The sequence below is a fragment of the Coregonus clupeaformis genome, chromosome 6 (assembly GCF_020615455.1).
Source record: "Coregonus clupeaformis isolate EN_2021a chromosome 6, ASM2061545v1, whole genome shotgun sequence".
In the NCBI taxonomy this organism is placed as follows: Eukaryota; Metazoa; Chordata; class Actinopteri; order Salmoniformes; family Salmonidae; genus Coregonus; species Coregonus clupeaformis.
In genome coordinates this window covers 49,566,335-49,587,574 of record NC_059197.1, presented here as the reverse complement: position 1 = coordinate 49,587,574, position 21,240 = coordinate 49,566,335, and the positions used below count along the sequence as shown (strand labels likewise).

Sequence of the window (21,240 nt, the reverse complement as noted above, 5' to 3'; positions counted from 1 at the left end):
CACACTGACTCTTAACACAGCGGCCCCCAAGGGGGGTGCAATATGGTCTAATTGCAGACTACAATTCGGGGCGTTTCTTGATGTGGGCGTTCCTTGATATCAGGAAACGCCCAATGACACCTGCCATTGATCAGTTCCGTTGTTATGAGACTGACGGTTTCTCAACACAGATGATTTGTTTACATAGCAGGTTAGGATAACTAACTTAGCAGGTTAGGTGAATTACAGTGGCAGGTTAGGAGAATGAGGTTAAGGTTAGGAATGGTGTTAGGGTTAGGCTTAGCTACAATGCTACAGTTGTTAACAACTGTTGTCCCCGACGCGAAATAAATGGCCACGGACCAATGGCGAGCATCAATGGGTGTAACTTGACATTAAGAAATGCCAATATTTGAAAATGCCCCAAATTGGGTTCTGCAATTACACCCTTCTCGGGGTGTGTCATCAGTCCTCTGCTGTACTCCCTGTTCACCCACGACTGCATGGCTTTGCATGACACCAACTCAATTGTAGGCCTGATAACCAACAATGATGAGTCAGCCTATAGGGAGGAAGTAAGTGAACTGGCATTGTGGTGACAGGACAACAACCTCTCCCTCAACGTCAGAAAAACAAAGGAATTGATTGTTGACTTCAGGAAGCTGAGGAGGGAACACGCCTCGATCCACATCAACGGGACCGCAGTAGAGAGTCAGCAGTTTTAAGTTCCTCGATGACTTGACATGGACCAACAACACCACCACGCTGAAGAAATTTGACATGCCACCCCAGTCCTCTCCAAATACTACCAATGCACCATCGACAGCGTCCTGACCTGTTGCATCATGGCCTGGTATGGGAATGGCTCTGTCCACAACAGCAAGGCCCTTCAGTGGGTGGTGAAGACGGCCCAGTACATCACTGGGGCTGTGTTCCCACCCATCCAGGACATCTACTTGAAACCGTGCCTGAGGAAGTCCCGCAGCATCATCAAGGGCCCCACACACCCCAGCCACAAGCTATTCTCTCCCTTACCGTCGGGCAGACAGTATCGGAGCATGAGGTCTGATACCAACAGGCTCAGAGACACTTCCTACAGTGCATTCGGAAAGTATTCAGACCCCTCAACTTTTTTCACATTTTGTTACGTTACAACCGTATTCTAAAATTGATTAAATTACTTTTTTCCCCTCATCAATCTACACACAATACCCCAAAACGACAAAGAGAAAACAGGTTTTTAAAATACCTTATTTACATAAGTATTCTGACCCTTTGCTATGAGACTCAAAATTGAGCTCAGGTGCATCCTGTTTCCATTGATCATCCTTGAGATGTTTCTACAACTTGGGAGTCCACCTGTGGTAAATTCAATTGATTGGACATGATTTGGAAAAGCACACACGTCTATATAAGGTCCCACAGTTGACAGTGCATGTCAGAGCAAAAACCAAACCATGAGGTCGAAGGAATTGTCCGTAGAGCTCCGAGACAGGATTGTGTCGAGGCACAGATCTGGGGAAGGGTACCAAAACATTTCTACAGCATTGAAGGTCCCCAAGAACACAGTGGCCTCCATCATTCTTAAATGGAAGAAGTTTGGAACCATCAAGACTCGTCCTAGAGCTGGCCGCCCGGCCAAACTGAGCAATCGGGGGAGAAGGGCCTTTGTCAGGGAGGTGACCAAGAACCCGATGGTCACTCTGACAGAGCTCCAGAGTTCCTCTGTGGAGATGGGAGAACCTTCCAGAAGGACAACCATCTCTGCAGCACTCAACCAATCAGGCATTTATGGTAGAGTGGCCAGACGGAAGCCACTCCTCAGTAAAAGGCACATGACAGCCCGCTTGGAGTTTGCCAAAAGGCTCCTAAAGGACTCTCAGACCATGAGAAACAAGATTCTCTGGTCTGATGAAACCAAAATTGAACTCTTTGGCCTGAATGCCAAGCGTCATGTCTGGAGGAAACCTGGCACCATCCCTACGGTGAAGCATGGTGGCAGCATCATGCTGTGAGGATGTTTTTCAGCGGCAGGGACTGGGAGACTAATCAGGATCGAGGGAAAGATGAACGGAGTAAAGTACAGAGAGATCCTTGATGAAAACCTGCTCCAGAGCGCTCAGGACCTCAGACGGGGGCGAAGGTTCACCTTCCAACAGGACAATGACCCTAAGCACACAGCCAAGACAACGCAGGAGTGGCTTCAGGACAAGTCTCTGAATGTCCTTCAGTGGCCCAGACAGAGCCCGGACTTGAACCCGATCTAATATCTCTGGAGAGACCTGAAAATAGCTGTACAGCGACGCTCCCCATCCAACCTGACAGAACTTAAGAGGATCTGCAGAGAAGAATGGGAGAAACTCCAAATACAGGTGTGCCAAGCTTGTAGTGTCATACCCAATAAGACTTGAGGCTGTAATCGCTGCCAAAGGTGTTTCAACAAAGTACTGAGTAAAGGGTCTGAATACTTATATTTAAATGTGATATTTCAGCTTTTCTATTTATTATTAATTTGCCCCAAAAAATTTAAACCTGTTTTTGCTTTGTCATTATGGGGTATTGTGTGTAGATTGGTGAGGAAATATAACAATTTAATACATTTTAGAATAAGGCTGGAACGTAACAAAATGTGGAAAAAGTCAAGGGGTCTGAATACTTTCCGAATGGACAGAATCTACAAGCCATCAGACTGCTGAACACTTGAACTTACCACCTGCACTGACTGCACACCTTAGCACACATGCATTCACGCACACACACATCACAACTGCTGCTACCAGACGTTTATTTACTATTGCTAATAATGCACAATTTAAACACTTGCCCCTCCAATCCTCCCTTCCCCAAAACGTGTAAATATTGGACTATAAATTGTGCCTTCCTGTATTATACTTATGCTAAAATGTTTGTTCTATTCTACTGAGCCATTTACCTCATGTTCATATTCTTATCTTTCATTATTTCTTATTGTTGTTGCATTGTCGAGAAGAAACCTGCAAGTAAGCATTTCATTGGGCAGTATATACCGTGTGTATCCTGTACATCTGACTAATAACACTTGGAATTTTATGTGTGTTTTGGGGTTATTGCCTTGCTGGAAGATCCACTTCAGGCTAAGTTTTAGCCTCCTGCCAGAGGCAACCAGGATTTTGGCTAAAATGTCCTGTTACTTGGTAGAGTTCATGATTCCGTTGACCTTAACAAGAGCACCAAGACCAGTGGAAGCAAAATAGCCCCATAACATCAAAGAGCCACAACCATATTTTACAGTAGGTATGGGGTTATTTTCTGCTTGTGTCTTCTCATTTTGACACCAAACCTACCACTTGTGTGCGTGGCCAAAGAGCTCTATTTTCATGTCATTTGACCAAAGAACTGGCTTCAATCCAAGTGCCAATGCCTTTTAGCAAACACCAGGCTTTTACATTTGTTGAATGACATGAAAATAGAGCTCTTTGGCCACACACACCAGTGGTGGGTTTGGGGTCAAAATGAGAATGCATGAGCAGAAAACAGCACACATCACAATCCACAAAGAAATTGTTAATTGGACACAAAATCAACATTTTATAATGGCCATCTCTGACTTGAAACCAATTGAAAACCTCTGGGATTCTAATGTCCATCACTACACCATAATGTATTGTTGATCTTGTCTGCACTATATAGGAGGGACATAGAGAACTTCATTAAAGCTTTGACAAGCCCACTCTAAAAGTGATGAGATTATTCCTAATTGATGTCACAATGGATTAGGGTTTGGTCTGTTGCTGGCCCACTGGCAGGTCTAGCCCTGGTTCAGAATGCGGGATATTGGTGAAAAGCGAGGTTCGCCCCGCTCAAGCGGTTTCTGCTACAAGAGGATAGATTTTAGCAAACAGCCTAATGACTCTGAAGTATAATGAACCAATGACCCCGTCCCGTTGCTGTAAACTCTCCTATCTGCCAACATGGAGGCCGAGGGACAATAAGACAAAAAAAATTGGCATTCACTAGAGGGCTCTTCTGTGGTGAAGTGTGGAGGCCGTTTGTAACTGCATTGTGAGTTTCGAAAAGAATATATTTATTTACATGCAAACAAAGTTAACAAGAGCTAACAGGTTACCGAGCCATTTGCTTTTCACAATGGAAGGGGGTTGCAAACAAACTGCAGATTATTTTCCTCAAAAGGACTTCAGGGTCCACCAGAGACTAAGTGCTCTATTTTCGGTTGGCGTTAAGGTGGCAATTTTGTCATGTAAAAACTGGCGCACTGGCATTTTCTAGCCCTAACGGCAGGTTCAGCAATTTACCTGTCTTATATCAGCTCGCTTCCGCTCAGATGGGAGGTGGAAATATTTGGTGTCTTTAAAAACATGATCTAAAGTGCTAATTTCAGGCAGTGCTGATAGGGATATTTAAGACCAACCAAAAGCTAGTTTTAGCGGTAACTCAGTTGGTTACGGCATGAATATTGACAGCAAAAACGCAGCCTATTCAGCCATGACGCACACTGCCCATATGCACATGGAACAAGGGTATCCTAATGTGCTTTTGGTGCCAGTATACTTCGTATTTAGAAACATAAAGCATAGCCTCCCCTCCTCTCAATGAAGGCTTTTTTTTGTCCTGCCCCATGCAATCGCGAAGTAGTCAATACTGTCGATAAAGGGTTTGGCTCCTGAGACTGCTTGGAAATAAATCTTAAAGAGGTAAATTATTAAAGTTTGAGAGGAGTAAAACAGTGAGCTGACATTCCCTTTTTATGTATGCATTGTAGGCAGGCCCACATTATTTTCGCCATGCAGGTCCCCTTTTTTGGACGTGCGTAAAACCCCCAATCTGAATGTGATCTGACCTGTAAGATGGTTCTGATTATGTTCATAAAACATAGGCCTATTTTGGAGCGGACGTTCTCCCTTTCTCTTTATATTGGATCTTTGTCCAGCTCCTGTGAAAGGTTTGGATGTGTGTAAAACCCTCCATAGTCTACGTTGTTTTAAAATTATATTTTACATTTACATTTTAGTCATTTAGCAGACGCTCTTATCCAGAGCGACTTACAGTTAGTGATTACATATTTTTTTTATACTGGCCCCCCGTGGGAATCGAACCCACAACCCTGGCGTTGCAAACGCCATGCTCTATCAACTGAGCTACATCCCTGCCGGCCATTCCCTCCCCTACCCTAGACAACGCTGGGCCAATTGTGCGCCGCCCATGAGTCTCCCGGTCGCGGCCGGCTGCGACAGAGCCTGGATTCGAACCAGGATCTCTAGTGGCACAGTTAGCACTGCGATGCAGTGCCTTAGACCACTGCGCCACTCAGGAGTATATGCCCACAGGGAGAAATTATGGTGCCTGTAAGTGTGACATAGCCTATTTAAAACAAGTTTTTTATTTTTTATTTAGAATTTGATTCAAATTATTCACTCTTTTTATGCCTCATCAATAATGAATTGAATCTTGCTTACTGACAATGTTAGACATGTCCATGCTCAGCCATAATGCAATTTACAGTAGGCCTAGCCCCTAAATCAGTGTGAATGCTATTGAAGCCATGCAATTACTTAGAAAAATGTGGACTGCAAATGGGTTCAAGTTAATGTATTTAGCAAAGATAGGTCTACATTATTTTATTTTGTTTCTGTAAGCCATCAAAAAAATTATAACGGACTTACATTGGAATTGGAGTTGATTTCAAGGAAATACATAAAAGACCATAAATACACAACTTGAAGCAACCAAATATTTTGCCATGGAGCACATTCTGATTGGCCAGTGAGGGGCCAAGCCTCTACACACCCACAACTTGTTTATTCATCAAAACCCAGCCCTTTCGCGCCAACGCCAGCAAGTGCGCTGATAATTTTGATAGTGAAATTAGCAAACCTATTTCTGACACACCCCTGAACCTATAGCGCTACCGCCTGACATAGATTTAACATTGCGTTTGGTTTGTTAAAATAGAGCCCATTATATGAATTACATGCATGTGAGACCCACATACCCATTATCATGAGACACAGTTCACTTGATTGGTTGTTAGTTGAATTTTGCACCATGATTTTATTGCATGACATTTAAAAGCACAGACGAGCTTGTCTGTTAGAGAGCAAAATCTACTTTCCTTTCATTGGCCAATAGACATGTGCACAAGGCCCCATGGGGGTGCCCATTTAAATAGAAGGTGGACGTAGATGAAAAGAAAACTATGGACCTCCTTGACGTCATCCAGTTCTTCAGGATTCAGAGGAGTCCGGCCAACAATGAGACAGTCAGTCAGGTTGTCCTCTTGACTTCTATGCTGAGTGAACAGGTGTCACAGCACACAATGGCCTCTTCCTCCTCCGCCTCCTCTCTTCCAATGGAGAATTCCCCTCCACAGCGACAGCCATACGTGTACACCTCGTTATCTGAAAAGAGAACACAGACACTGTCAAACAGCTGAGAGCAGAGGGGTACATGGGATGAGACAGGTGGAGTAGAACTTTATGGATGTACCTACTATGACTTCAATAGCAGCACAGAAGAGATCATGATTAAATAAGGAAGATAAAGAAAGATGACGATGACTTGACTCACCTTCATCCAAAGTCATGTCGTCCAGACAGACACGGGCGTCAACTGGCCAACTCTGATTCAGTTCGCTGGCTGCATTGAGACAGGAGAAACATGAAAATGTCACAAATCTATGAAAATGTCACTCCACAATGATACAATAATTGACATTACAAAATACAGATTTTAAAAACCACATTGACGCTCTCAGATAAATGTTTGTAGGCTACTGTTGTGCCAGTGACATTCAGCGGTTAAGAGAGTGATACAGGAGATACAGGAGTGTCACAGGCACACAAATGAAAGGTAGATGGAAGGGAGATGAGATGAGAGGATGTGAGATGTCAGACTGATCTCATACAATGGTCGTTTCTTGGGAAAGACAATTGATATCTCGCATGAATCTCTGTCTACATGCTTGATTTTCCTGTGGCAATTCTGACATTTTGCATGGCAACATGCGATGATGTTGTCCAACTTGTCGTGAAAATGCGCTGACGAGGGAGAAAGTTTGTTGACAAGTGGCTTGACTGAACGATATGTGTTAAATGTGCGGTGATTGGTTGAAATTGCGAGCCATCTTTTTATACTGCGTTTTTTTGTACTGCGGTGATGGGTCAGTTTTATGCGATAATATTGCGATGATTTGACTGTTTTGTGCGTAATATGCGGGGAATTGTTTATTTAACATTTTGCGATCGCAGAATCCTGGAGAGACTAATTAAGCTACACTGGTCTTATCTAGGTTCATTGATTCATAGGTTTTGACAGTTTCCCCTCACAGCTTACAGCCACTTTGACACAATAGGGACACTAGTAATGGTGCATATATGAAATCTCTTAAATCAACACTCAATATTGAGGTGATAATTCTGGAGAGGGACAGACGCAGCAGAACCACTAACTGAGATTAGAAGTATGCAGAGTAGTGAGGTCATCTTTGGTGACAATTCCCCATCAAGCTCTAAGGTAACGTTAGGCCACATACTGCTGAATATGCAAGATGCAGATATACCTCCCTGCAAAGGATGGATGAACTATAATTATGAAAATATGTCTCAGTATGGATTGAAATTAGGGGAACATACAGTCAAGATGCTTTCAGATATGAATTTATAAAAAGGTATCCACTTAAGCAATAAGGCCCGAGGGGGTGTGGTTTATTGCCCATATACCACACACACGTGTCTTAATGCTTTTATAAACTGGTTACCAACATAAATAGAGCAGTTAACAAGTATTTTTGCGTCATATCCGTGGTACAATATATTATTGTCTGATATACACGTGGCTGAAATGCTGTTTCAGCCAATCAGCATCCAGGACTCAAACTACCTGGTTTATAATAGTGCATATAGCCTAGGCTTATCTGTAATGTACTTCAAACTTAGTCGGACATTTGACGTTATAGGCCAGCCTACTGTTAATATAAAAACAAAGACAGACAGACAACTACAGTAATAGATATTAACACTTCACTCCATCTCTTGCAGTACAGTACCTCTTCACCAGCCTTTGTGAGGAAACGGTAATTAGCACATTTTGATGCCACTCTTTAATGCTGGTCTTTAATTAGACAGGAGACTAGCCTAAGTGGCCTACCTCACAGCTATGTATGGATATCATTGGATAGATTTGGTGAAGAAATTTTCACCTGCTGTTCTCATTAGTTTTTTAAGAAGTGGTACAGTGAGATTGAGGAAAGGTGTCAGTAAATTCTCAGTAAAAGGTGTCTGTTAATTCATCCTCGTGATATACTGTACCATTTGACGGATGAGGCTCAAATGACAGATACACCAATCAAAATGTGGATTTGATTAACTTCCGTCGTTGTTACTGCAATCTTGTGAGACCATAGTTTCTTAATGTGCCAGTGGTCAGGTGCAAATTATAGGCCTACATCTAGGTGATTCAATACATCATACAGAACGAGGCTATACATTCACTGGGACCCTTTGTCACAGTGCTTCAACAGTTAAGCTAACACTATAGGACTAATAGATTTCCATGCCTGATCTGAGCCTCAATACGACTTGGAAAGGAACAAAAGTAGATCAACTACACTGGACACTGTAGTCTTGACGGGACACTGTAGTCTTGACGGGACACTGTAGTCTTGACGGGACACTGTAGTCTTGACGGGACACTGTAGTCTTGACGGGACACTGTAGTCTTGACGGGACACTGTAGTCTTGACGGGACACTGTAGTCTTGCTAGTGTTGAGGGAGTCAGAGTGACCATGTCCTAATGATAGGGTGACTCAGCCAGTTGATGCACCCTGCCCAGAAGGCCCAGACGACAGCCAGTCACTACTGAGAGATCCCAAGGAGGCTCTGCCAGGTCACATGAACAATATCATCAAAGCGTTATTAACCGTTTGCAGTGGTGTAGTGCAGCCAGACAGATGGGTGCTGGAGCACTATTTTTGATGACGTCAGCATTTCTCAAAGTTTGTATCGACAGATGTAGCCTATTGAATATCATTTTAGAATGTGCATGAAATGCATCCTCTGCCTAGATCCACACAAATTTTCGCAATACATTTTTCTATTTTTAATACCCTCAAACACCAAATTAGGCATACCTCATTTCAAAATGGGCCATCATCACTGTTAATCATGAATGATAATTCTTCACGTTTTACAGGTGAAACGTCCAAACTGCATCTGCAAGTCAATCATTTGATCTCAATCAGTTTCATGGGAATGTGCATTTAAATAATCTTGAATTATGTAGGCCAGGGGTAGGGAACTAGATTCAGCCGCGGGACGATTTTTGTCGGAGCAGATGTTCAGGGGGCCGGAACATAATTATAATAATTTGTACACTGCACATTGACCACAACTAAGCCCAATAAGAGATTGCATTTCAAAATAACAATCACTTCATACCTTGATTACATTGAGACAATACCAGTAAAAAAATCACTCCGCCTGTTGCTGACTCCTGATGTAGGCCTACGTAGCCTAATTACTGTTTTGTGAGCGAATTAGAGCAGATAGTGTTAACAAACTAAAGCATATATTTTGCCTAGTGGCGCGCGCGGTCGGAGATCACTGGTCTCAGTGTTGGGGAGGTGAGGGTGGAAAAACACGCCTCTCCAGTGGGCTGCTGCAAGTTGCCCTGAAACAACCCGGGAAGATGGCCACTATGTGTTTGGCGGTGGAGGTGGTGCACATTAAGGATGAGATGATTTAGTATTAGTCAGGGCTGGCTGCACATCGCTCCCAGACAACCCCACAGTGTGTCAGAGACCTGGTCCACCCTGCTCACACACGCACACTTCTCCCTCCACCACAAAACACAATTACCGCCCCTAGTAATTACCATACATGTCTGCCTGAACACAGGAAAATGCAACCCCGGTCTCAGTACCAAGCTGAATTGCAAAGCCGGTTGTTTATGATATAGCCTGTTTGACAGCCAACATGGGATTCGTTCCTAATGTTTTGAGACTATCAGCTTTTAACTATTTATTTGTCGTACTGGTATTGAACATCACTTTGAAGAGGGAAAGGCTATTTATTATCAGTTGTAATAGACATGGGGATTATAATGGATGAATATCCATTCCCCTTCACTTATAATGAGCATGAAGATAAAACAATCCACTCATGACTCAAAAGGGCCTAGCAACATCTCCCTCTGATAAACAACAGGAGGACTGACTGAGTTCCTCTGTGAAATCTGGATGAAACAGGCCTTTGAGCTGGCATCTGTCGTGTTTGTCTTAATTATCAGCCCCACTTGATCACAGTGGAGAATGAGCCAGTCCTTCTGAATGGCTGGGCAACATTAAACACTATGGTGATGTTTACTGGTAGGTACTGGAGATCTACAGCAGCCAGACAGATGGGAGCTGTGTGCTGCTAGTCTGCTACCCCACCCTCCCTATTGGGAAGTGGTGGAAAAAGTACAGAATTCTCATCCTTGAGTAAAAGTAAAGATACCTTAACAGAAAATGACTCAAGTAAATGTGAAAGTCACACAGTAAAATACTAATTGCGTAAGTCTAAAAGTATTTGGTTTTAAATATACTTAAGTATCAAAAGTAAATATAATTGCTGAAATATACTTAAGTATCGAAAAGTTTAAATCATTTCAAATTCCTTATATTAAGCAAACCAGACGGCACCATTTTCTTGTTTTTTAAATAAAATGTACGGATAGCCAGGGTCACACAACAATCAGACATAATTTACAAATCTGCTAAGCATTCAAAATGTAGCGAATACTTTTGTACACCTCTGCTATTGGGTGCTTAAAACAATCAGCCTGCAACCAGCCATGAGGGACAACCAATACTCTCACAGATCAGCCATCAAAGAAGGCCCAGATTTCACATTCAACAGATAAACTCTGATTTGTCTGTTATAAAAAAAAAGGTATGTTGGATATAAAGTATTCATGCTGGAATAAAAAAAGTATTGTTACATGAAAACACAACCTTCACCTCTTTCTTAGTCAATTGCATATCAAAATATCCATTGTTAGGTCATAATTTATTTAGCGTCTGCTAAATGGCATATTATTATTATTATTATTATTATAATGGATAACAAACTGTCCCTGGAGATCTAAAATGTTTGATGGGGTGTTTACGGAGGGATTCTTTGGGGGTTGTTATTGTAAGGCAGCATACAATGGAAGACAAAGTCAATACCATCTATGAGGACCAGACAGGGGTTTCGTTCTACTACAGACACTCTATATTTCAGTGCTATGGCTGGAGTGTGTTGTCTTACAGAGTGGCACTGTGCTGAGGCTGGCTGGCTGAGTGTTTGCCCCCCAAAGGCGATGGGAGCTCTCCCCTACTAATGGTACACACACACACACACAGGGCCTGGATGTACAGTTATTGAAGGTCCTAATGGAGAGCTAGCTAGGGGAACCTCTTTCCTGGGATCGGGGGAGCATATCACTTCATGTAAAGCTAGGCCGTGTGTAACAGGTCTGACCTACATTTCCCCCCTCTCCTCTCCTCCTCCTCCTCCTCCTCATCCCAGAAGCCCCTGCTCTCCTCCCCTCTTCTGTCCTTTTATGAGGGACAGAGATGGCAGAGAACAACCATTGTCAGGAGCCGGACACCATCTGACTCCCTGACGAAGGCCATGCAGCCGAAACGCGTTTCTATTGAACATGCCATACAAATACAGGCATTTTAATTAATTATATGAAGAGTGCCTTGGTCCTCCTTTCTTTTTGATGACCATCTGTTACTCGTTTTATTCCTGTATTGGCTGTGTGAGTGGGTGGATGGTGGTGGGTCTGTGAGTGGGTGGATGGTGGTGGGTCTGTGAGTGGGTGGATGGTGGTAGGTCTTTGCACAACACTCTCGGCCCTTTCTCGAGCACCCAGATCATTGAGAAACGATCACGTGAACATACTTCGAAAAACAGGCCAGTTGTTTTTAATGGTCGAAACTAGAGACTTCTATTATTGCTTCTGACTTTTAAAGTTTTAAGGAAATCTTGGAAATGGAAATAGAATTTAAGTTATGCAAACTGGATTGGTTCATGCCTCATTTAGTGTGACCTTTTCAGACACCACATAGGCCCACTAGTTATATGTGGCCTTAGTGACTTCACACAGCGTCACTGTTCATCACTCAATATTAAGCAAGGGATGGTCCCAAGGGGAATTGCTATGGGATTTAATTGAGCATGAACCAACCAGTAAGAATAAATAAAGCCATAAAATTCCAAAACTTGTAATGAAATGAAAAATCATGTTTCATGTTCAAATGAATCACAGGAGAGCTATCAAAAGTAAGAGTGAAGGGATGAGATGGTGGCTGTAAGAAGAGCATCAGAAAGTGGTGAGAGTGGGAGCACAATATGCTAGTGTAAATGTAATGTACATTACGTGAGAGTGAATGTTTCCTAACGGAGCCCTCCTGGATTGTAGTGTGTTCCTCTGAAAGACAGTTCCTCTGAACTGTGGAAGGAGGACGACTTACCACGTAACTGCAGATCATAGGCTCTCTTTGTCTCCTGGTTGCTCAGGACCTTCCAAGCCTGGTCGACCTCAATGAACCTGTGTAAGTGCTCCTCTGCCTCAGTCACAGTCACATCTGGGCCCCGCTTGTCAGGGTGATACTGTCAGCCAGTACAGAGGACAGGATAAACACAGGTTAGAGACAGCCACAATGACAAGACTGACAACAGCCATCACAACAGAAACAATGACCAAAATAACAGCAGCCATCAGTCCCTTGAACCTGTACTTTGTTTGAGATGGTAGAGGGGTGTGTGGGTTAAGAGGGGTGATGGTGGCTCAGACACACTAGACAGAAGCTAGGTTAATTAGACCATAGTAGTCGGTGACAATCTGCCAGTGGGAAAAAAGCCCATGTCACAACCTGCACTGACATCATTTTCTGGGTAATTTGCTGATGGACCAATGCTTTTCTTCTGGACAATTTACCAGAGGAGGCGGCGTACAGTACAGCAAACACAACTAGATTGAGACATCAGAGAGGACAGATCCGTTAGCCCAGACAGCTTTGGGCAGAGAGCTGGAGAAGAGGGCACAGGCCATCCCACGACACCTCTGGCCAAATACAGCAGCGATACCACCCTTGCTCTCTTTTGCGTTTCATTGTTGTTTTGTTAGGGGGGAGGAGAGGGTATAGCGATATCCGCATTATGTAATCTGTTGATTAATATCAATATGGAAGGATCCCCTCATGTAATGCTCAAACTGGCCCTGAGGTATGTCCCAGCTCTCTAGTGGATACTGACAGCCCTGTCTGTGTTTCCTTGCACATGGGACAGCTCTAATGTCCTCCTGCAGGTCTATGGAGTACAGGCTTCGGCCACCGATTGGTGAGGTTAGCAGGATGATGGATCACGGGCTCCTGATCTGCCTATGGGAGAGGAGGGAGGTGGCGGTGGTGGTGGGGCTTTTGGAAAACTTAGATCCTTCCTAGCAAGCATTCGCATGAATGGTGATTATAATCTGTCACTGGCAAGCAGACCATTGCGTGTGTGTGTGTTCTTGTATGGTCACTGTAGTTCAGAAGCTGAACCTCTTCCAGAACGGGTAATGATGCATGGGGTGATACTGAACTACAATAACCAACGGTCTCGGATAGGCCAATTACTGTCCACCGCAATTATATTTAAAATGTTAAGTAACTGGAAGACTGGCAAGCAATTACACTGAACAAAAATATAAATGCAACATGTAAAGTGTTGGTCCCGTGTTTCATGAGCTGAAATAAAAGATCCCAGAAATGTTCCATACACACAAAAAGCTTATTTCACTCAAATTCTGTGCACAAATGTGTTTACATCCCTGTTAGTGAGCATTACTCCTTTGCCAAGATAATCCATCCACCTGACAGGTGTGGCATATCAAGAAGCTGATTAAACAGCATTGATTGATTGAATTTATTTTATATATACAGTGGGGAGAACAAGTATTTGATACACAGCCGATTTTGCAGGTTTTCCTACTTACAAAGCATGTAGAGGTCTGTCATTTTTATCATAGGTACACTTCAACTGTGAGAGACGGAATCTAAAACAAAAATCCAGAAAATCACATTGTATGATTTTTAAGTAATTAATTTGCATTTTATTGCATGACATAAGTATTTCATACATCAGAAAAGCAGAACTTAATATTTGGTACAGAAACCTTTGTTTGCAATTACAGTGATCATACGTTTCCTGTAGGTCTTGACCAGGTTTGCACACACTGCAGCAGGGATTTTGGCCCACTCCTCCATACAGACCTTCTCCAGATCCTTCAGGTTTCGGGGCTGTCGCTGGGCAATACGGACTTTCAGCTCCCTCCAAAGATGTTCTATTGGGTTCAGTTCTGGAGACTGGCTAGGCCACTCCAGGACCTTGAGATGCTTCTTACGGAGCCACTCCTTAGTTGCCCTGGCTGTGTGTTTCGGGTCGTTGTCATGCTGGAAGACCCAGCCACGACCCATCTTCAATGCTCTTACTGAGGGAAGGAGGTTGTTGGCCAAGATCTCGCGATACGTGGTCCCATCCATCCTCCCCTCAATATGGTGCAGTCGTCCTGTCCCCTTTGCAGAATAGCATCCCCAAAGAATGATGTTTCCACCTCCATGCTTCACGGTTGGGATGGTGTTCTTGGGGTTGTACTCATCCTTCTTCTTCCTCCAAACACGGCGAGTGGAGTTTAGACCAAAAAGCTCTATTTTTGTCTCATCAGACCACATGACCTTCTCCCATTCCTCCTCTGGATCATCCAGATGGTCATTGGCAAACTTCAGACGGATGGATGGGACCACGTATCGCGAGATCTTGGCCAACAACCTCCTTCCCTCAGTAAGAGCATTGAAGATGGGTCGTGGCTGGGTCTTCCAGCATGACAACGACCCGAAACACACAGCCAGGGCAACTAAGGAGTGGCTCCGTAAGAAGCATCTCAAGGTCCTGGAGTGGCCTAGCCAGTCTCCAGAACTGAACCCAATAGAACATCTTTGGAGGGAGCTGAAAGTCCGTATTGCCCAGCGACAGCCCCGAAACCTGAAGGATCTGGAGAAGGTCTGTATGGAGGAGTGGGCCAAAATCCCTGCTGCAGTGTGTGCAAACCTGGTCAAGACCTACAGGAAACGTATGATCACTGTAATTGCAAACAAAGGTTTCTGTACCAAATATGAAGTTCTGCTTTTCTGATGTATCAAATACTTATGTCATGCAATAAAATGCAAATTAATTACTTAAAAATCATACAATGTGATTTTCTGGATTTCTGTTTTAGATTCCGTCTCTCACAGTTGAAGTGTACCTATGATCAAAATTACAGACCTCTACATGCTTTGTAAGTAGGAAAACCTGCAAAATCGGCAGTGTATCAAATACTTATTCTCCCCACTGTATATATATATATTTTTATACATACATAATGGCACTCCAGCCGGTGACGCCTCCACATACAATCTAAGAAAAATCATCAAGGATAACACAATAAAGCTAAAAATCTTATTTCCATTGTGGTCCTTTTTGAGGGGGAAGGGGGGAATGTAGCAAGGTTAGGCGGCAACTGCAGTGACAACAGACAAAATTGTTGTTTGTTTCATAAAATGAGCTAATTAGTGCAGTTCAATTTCCTAATAAACAACTATGGACATTTACATCTCACATACCCTTAATATATAAAACAATCAACCCCTAATATATACAACAATCAACCCCTAATATATACAAGACAATCACAATATGCTATCCCAGGTATTTCCTTCTCAGCCATGTACTATAATCTTATGACTCACTTTTGAGACATGCTACTATTTAGCAATTTTTTCAGTGAGAACTTGAAACCCCCCATTGAAGGTATACGTTTCAAACTATTTGGAAGACTATTCCAAAGAATGGCAGCTGAGTACAAAAAAGTTTCTTTCCCCATATTAAATCTAAAAGGAACAACATCAGTTTCACTCCTTCTTGTGGAATAATTATGGTTATCTCGGACCAAGTTAAAGTAGTTACATAGGTACCTGGGGACCATACTGTGGACAACCTTATGTACAAGACACAATTTAATCTGAGATACGCTCTCCTCCACTTTGAGCCATCTAAGGCTTTCAAAGTGGGAATGGTCAAGATGAGTACATGCTGGAAGTTTAAGAATAATCCTGACAAATTTGTTCTGAGATGTCTGCAATTTATTTGTTATTATCTTGGGGGCACCATTGTACCAGGAAGAGCACGCATAGTTGAAGTGGCACTGAAGAAGAGCCCCTGCCAATGCCACCATTGCATTCTTATTCAGATATTTGGAGGTTCTTGCCATAAACCTAATTTGATGGTTCACCTTGGAGATAACAATGTGACAGGAGAGAACATGGCACAAAAAGTTACCTAGCACACATCCAAGATAATTAACAGAGTCTTTTGCTGTGACTACTAAGTAACCTACTACCACCTTAAAATCCAAGGATTTCCTTAGTTTCACTTTGGACTCTGTTTTTCCAAGGTGAAGTGACAGCTTGTCGTCATATAACCATTTACTGACATTCACAAGTTCAGCACTGAGGGCTTTCTCAACCACAGTTTTGTCTTTGTGGGAAACCAACAGTGCAGAATCATCTGTATAGAGGAAAAGGTCACATGTACAGGCAGATTTCAGATCATTTATATCCAACAGATAGAAAAGTGGCCCAGCACACTCCCTTGGGGTACCCTACAGTTCAAGATTTTGGGTTTAGACAGGGTCCCAACCACATCCACCATCTGTTTTCTTCCTTGCAGATAAGAGCTAACCCATTTTACGGCTAAGTTGTTAAAGCCCATGGCTCTTAGTTTGATTAACAGAATCTCATGATCCACTGTGTATCAAACGCCTTGGAGATCTAACATAACCATACCACAAAATGTCCCTCTATCTACTTCCTTCCTGATGTGGTCAGTTAGATATAGTAGGCAAGTGTCGGTGGAATGGGATTTCCTAAAGCCAGATTGGAGCTCATATAGTAGGTTATGTAAGGAAATATAACTGTCAATCTGCTCGCACATAATCTTTTCCATGACCTTCGATAAAACACACAGGATTGAGACGGCCGATAGTTTCCATGACCTTCGATAAAACACACAGGATTGAGACAGGCCGATAGATTCCATGACCTTCGATATAACACACAGGATTGAGACGGCCGATAGTTTCCATGACCTTTGATAAAACACACAGGATTGAGACGGCCGATAGTTTCCATGATCTAACTTATTCCCTTTTTTATATAGAGAAATGAGCCTTGTGAGTTTTAGTTCACTGGGAAAAACCCCTAGTTCAATAGACAGATTTACAATGTGAGTTACGCAGGGTGTGATAATTACTGCAGCATTACTTAGAAATCTGGCAGGAATGTTGTCAAGGCCAGTTGCTTTGGAATGGTTGACTCAGACACTTTTTCAAATGAAAAAGCATCTACTTGAATCCCCTGCTACGAGTAAAACAGCTGGACTTGTCTCTCCCCATAGCAAACTGATTGACAAGGTAACTTGCTAACTAATGTATTAGCTATAGTTGTAAAGTAGCTATTCAGACTGTCTGCAACCATGGTCTTGTCTGATGTAACCTTTCCTCCAATGTCCAAGCTAAGATTTCGAGCTTTGGTCTTTAATCTGTTACTGTAACCTAACAGCTTCAGAGACACTTCCATCATTTACTCGGATTGTTCCTGTTCTCAACTATTTTGTCATTAAAATAATATTTCTTGGCCTTCTGTATCATCCTGTTAACCTCATTTCTTAATTTCTTATAGTCAATTAAATCAATCTGCCCTGGATTTCATGAACATTACACAGGTGCACCTTGTGCTGGGGACAATAAAAGGCCACTAAAATGTGACACTTTAACAGTGTCATAATCTGATCTCTGATCAAGAGATAAAGCAGCGTACACTTTCAGAGCTTTTCCCACTAGAACACTTTGGAGGAGCATTGACCAAATATCTCGCCACCATTTTAGGGATGTGGCAATCCGCTCAAACAGAGAAATATATACAACCAAACAAAATGTCGCTCAAACATAAGGAGGAATTAACAAAGAGTCACTGACAACAAACAAAACGAAAGGTAGGGTTTTAGGAGGGGTTCTGAAAGACACTCATGGGGGTGTCCACTGACAGTTGACTAGTAACAACAACTGGGACCTAAAAGACACCCACCATGAGCATCCACTAAATGTGCCCACTAAGAGACAAATGAAAGAAAAACCCACACCAAACTTAAAGACAGGAAGCAAACCAAAAAGTTGAGCAAAACAAAAACAGTGAAAATCAGACCAAGGAATGTTTTTCTAGCAATCTAATAGGGAGAGCCAATTTAAGGTGTTGACCCTCCACATCTCTCAAGACAACTGGAGCACTGGGCCAACCACTCTTAAATATCACCTGGGCTAGCACAGGTGTAACACATACTGACTCACGAGGTGACACCAATCGGTGCGCCCTATGTGCTAATGTGCTAAAAGTCCAACCTCAAAACATAAATGGAAAAAACGAAACCTGTAACACCAGTGCCAACCTCTTTATCATCTAGCCTATTTCAAATTATTGTTCAGCAATGGAAGTGTTACAGTATAAAAGGACAAAGACTCAACAGAAGGCTGAGAGGGGAAGGTCATTTCCTAAAACATTCAGAGTGGTCACACAATGCAAATGACAAGTCTATGTATGTGACCAGGCTCCTGCTCAAGAAATGGGTCTGGCTTTCTGATGGATGGGGTGAGGAACTGACTCAGTCAACATTTTGATAGAAAAATACATTGTTATCTTTCTAAAGAAAATTACAAAATCCTTCTCACACCATTGAACCAGCTTTGTGGCCCCCTCAAGTCCTGAAGGAAATCAAAGCAAACCTAGAGAAGCTGCTTGTTTCCACAGTGGTGATATAGTCCCACAGGGCGTGCATGTCCAACTCCCCTTTGTGATCTGATTGTGACAGTGCTCTGCGCTGGAAGCTTACAGGTGTGAAGTATCTGGCTGTGGATCAAAGGCTTGAAAATAACCTACCCCTCCATCTCCAGACCCACTAGCTCATGCTGCTACAGTAGTTCTCACATCTTCCTGCCTGGCTGCTTTTGTCAAACACAGGACCAGGAGGCCTCCTGTACAACACCCAGGTTAAAGAAAAACTTCTACATTGAAGAGACTGCTTTAACTCACTATGGCCTGGTGATTGACTATTTGCCAATGCTATTTCAGAAAATTTGAAGCTCAGAATTAAACATATTTTCATCTACTGTAAAAATTCCAGCCACACAGTATTTTGACATTTTACAGCAGCGAAACCTATTTGCTGTAATTCTTCCCCCCACTTCTGAGTCCCCATGCAGCTCAGGTTTTTGTCATAAATACATAACACAATGAAAAGCCCTGGCTCTTATAAAATGGCCCAACCTCCATTCCCATGGAGTTACGTGCTTTAATTGATGTCTCTTTGCACACATTGTAAAATATTCATTTACTGGGGCTAATGGAGCTTAGAGAGGCAGGAACACAATATAAAGCGCTGGCAATTTGGAGCACTAGGCGCTTCTTACCATGCATCATCTCTCTCTCTCTCTCTCCCTCCCTCCCTCTCTGTGCTGTATCAGGATCGCCTGTTTCTACCACGAGGCTGAGGCGTGTGCTGTGCAGGCATTCACGGGATGGGAGAGGAGAGCAGAGGAGCAGCGCAAAAGGCCACCATCATCACACTACTGCCCCCTAATGTCTCAGGGTGGCTGGACTCCAGCAGGCATTACTATGGGGGGATGGGGAATGCCAACAGCAAAGTCTAGGATGTTTGGTTCAAAGTAACATTGGATTTGTCTAATATTTTTAAAAATACATTTTGACATTGATGGTAGCTTGAGGTTTGTTGAGTGTTTTTACAATTGATAAGCACAGAGCCTAAGGTTTATGTGAAATCCTACAGCACCTTGAATCCATAAGGTCTGACAAAATAATACACAGTAATCAGTTAATGGTGATATCTCCTACTTACTGTGCGCTAATAAACATTCCTAATTACCAGACCTAACATACTCTTGCTCAAAACCCTGTTTTTATTGAACAGTGCAGCTATTTTCAGACAAAAACATTTTCAGATTTTAAAAAAACATTACTCTGAATAGTTGTTTGGTTATAGCTTATTGATTAGAGCATGATTGATTTGGCAGTTGCTAGGCGTTTTCTGTAATTAAAATGGGTTTTGGATTATACAAATCAATTTTATGTTGTACTCTTCTGTTAAGGATTAATAGAAATTTACAGATTAATATCCAAGGGCAGGATGCAGTTCATACTTAATCATACAGTCATCACATCGACAATCTAAGCTTGCATGATAAGTAGACTAACCTTGCCTGAAACCTAGAAGACTTATCTTGAAGACACTCCCAGACCTCATGCCGAAGCTGCAGCGCAGTGGTTTAATGTAGTCTTGACTTGCACAGATGGCCAAAAATAAACACCCAGTCGGTAATATATGTGTGATATAGAGGGTGTGTTTATAGTCATAAAATGTTTTACTTTCTAGAAATACAAGCTAGGGGCTAATGGACCAACAATAACGTTATATCAAGCTACTTTCTCCAACAGTAACGTTATATCAAGCTACTTTCTCACCCTGTCTCTTACTCAATTCTTGGGACCTCTTTTGACATGGTTCATCAAGATGAAAATAAACCTAACAGCAGTTTATCCATCAGTAAAATTGAAAATATATGACACAGTAGACCGCCAGAGTAGAGCTTACACATACCATTAAGGCCAGTCTTTGGTACTTCTGTTTGAGGTCTTGTAGCCCATCTGATGGACTGGATTCAAGTATAGAATACCAGTCTTTCTGAGGTCTATGTTCACTTGTCATGATGAGAAAACAACCATCTTCTGATTACATTTCTGAGCAAGGTAGTTTCATTACCAGAATTGTAGCTATCTAACCGTTTCGTCGCCTATAAATGACAGCTAGCCACAAGGCTAACAACAACAATGTCCACGTGTTCGTCGAAGGCTAACCAGTCAGCAAACATTATAGTTCTAAACATGACAGCAAAAGATTCGTTTGTTAAACTGCATTATATATTGTAATTCGAAAAGGGTTCAACCAAAAACACTGTAATACTAGCAAGCTGAAACCAGCACATTACACAAATCTCTGGCACATTGCATTTCCATCCGCCTGCCTGTGTCACGTGATGCCCCAGTGTAAGCATGTGCATCAGTTTTTACAGCCCCCGCGGAAACATGT

At 42.6% G+C, this 21,240-nt stretch overlaps 1 protein-coding gene across 1 annotated transcript; it reads right to left on the bottom strand.

Moving 5' to 3' along the window:
- Positions 1-5,996: 5,996 nt before the first annotated feature.
- dnajc24 (DnaJ (Hsp40) homolog, subfamily C, member 24) lies at positions 5,997-21,196 on the bottom strand. Its single transcript, XM_041837886.2, has 4 exons — positions 20,752-21,196; positions 12,480-12,618; positions 6,544-6,612; positions 5,997-6,374 (listed from the first exon to the last, which is right to left on the bottom strand). Exons 1-4 carry the CDS (start codon positions 20,857-20,859, stop codon positions 6,241-6,243), a joined length of 450 nt encoding a protein of 149 aa, XP_041693820.1. The 5' UTR covers positions 20,860-21,196; the 3' UTR covers positions 5,997-6,240.
- Positions 21,197-21,240: the final 44 nt, after the last annotated feature.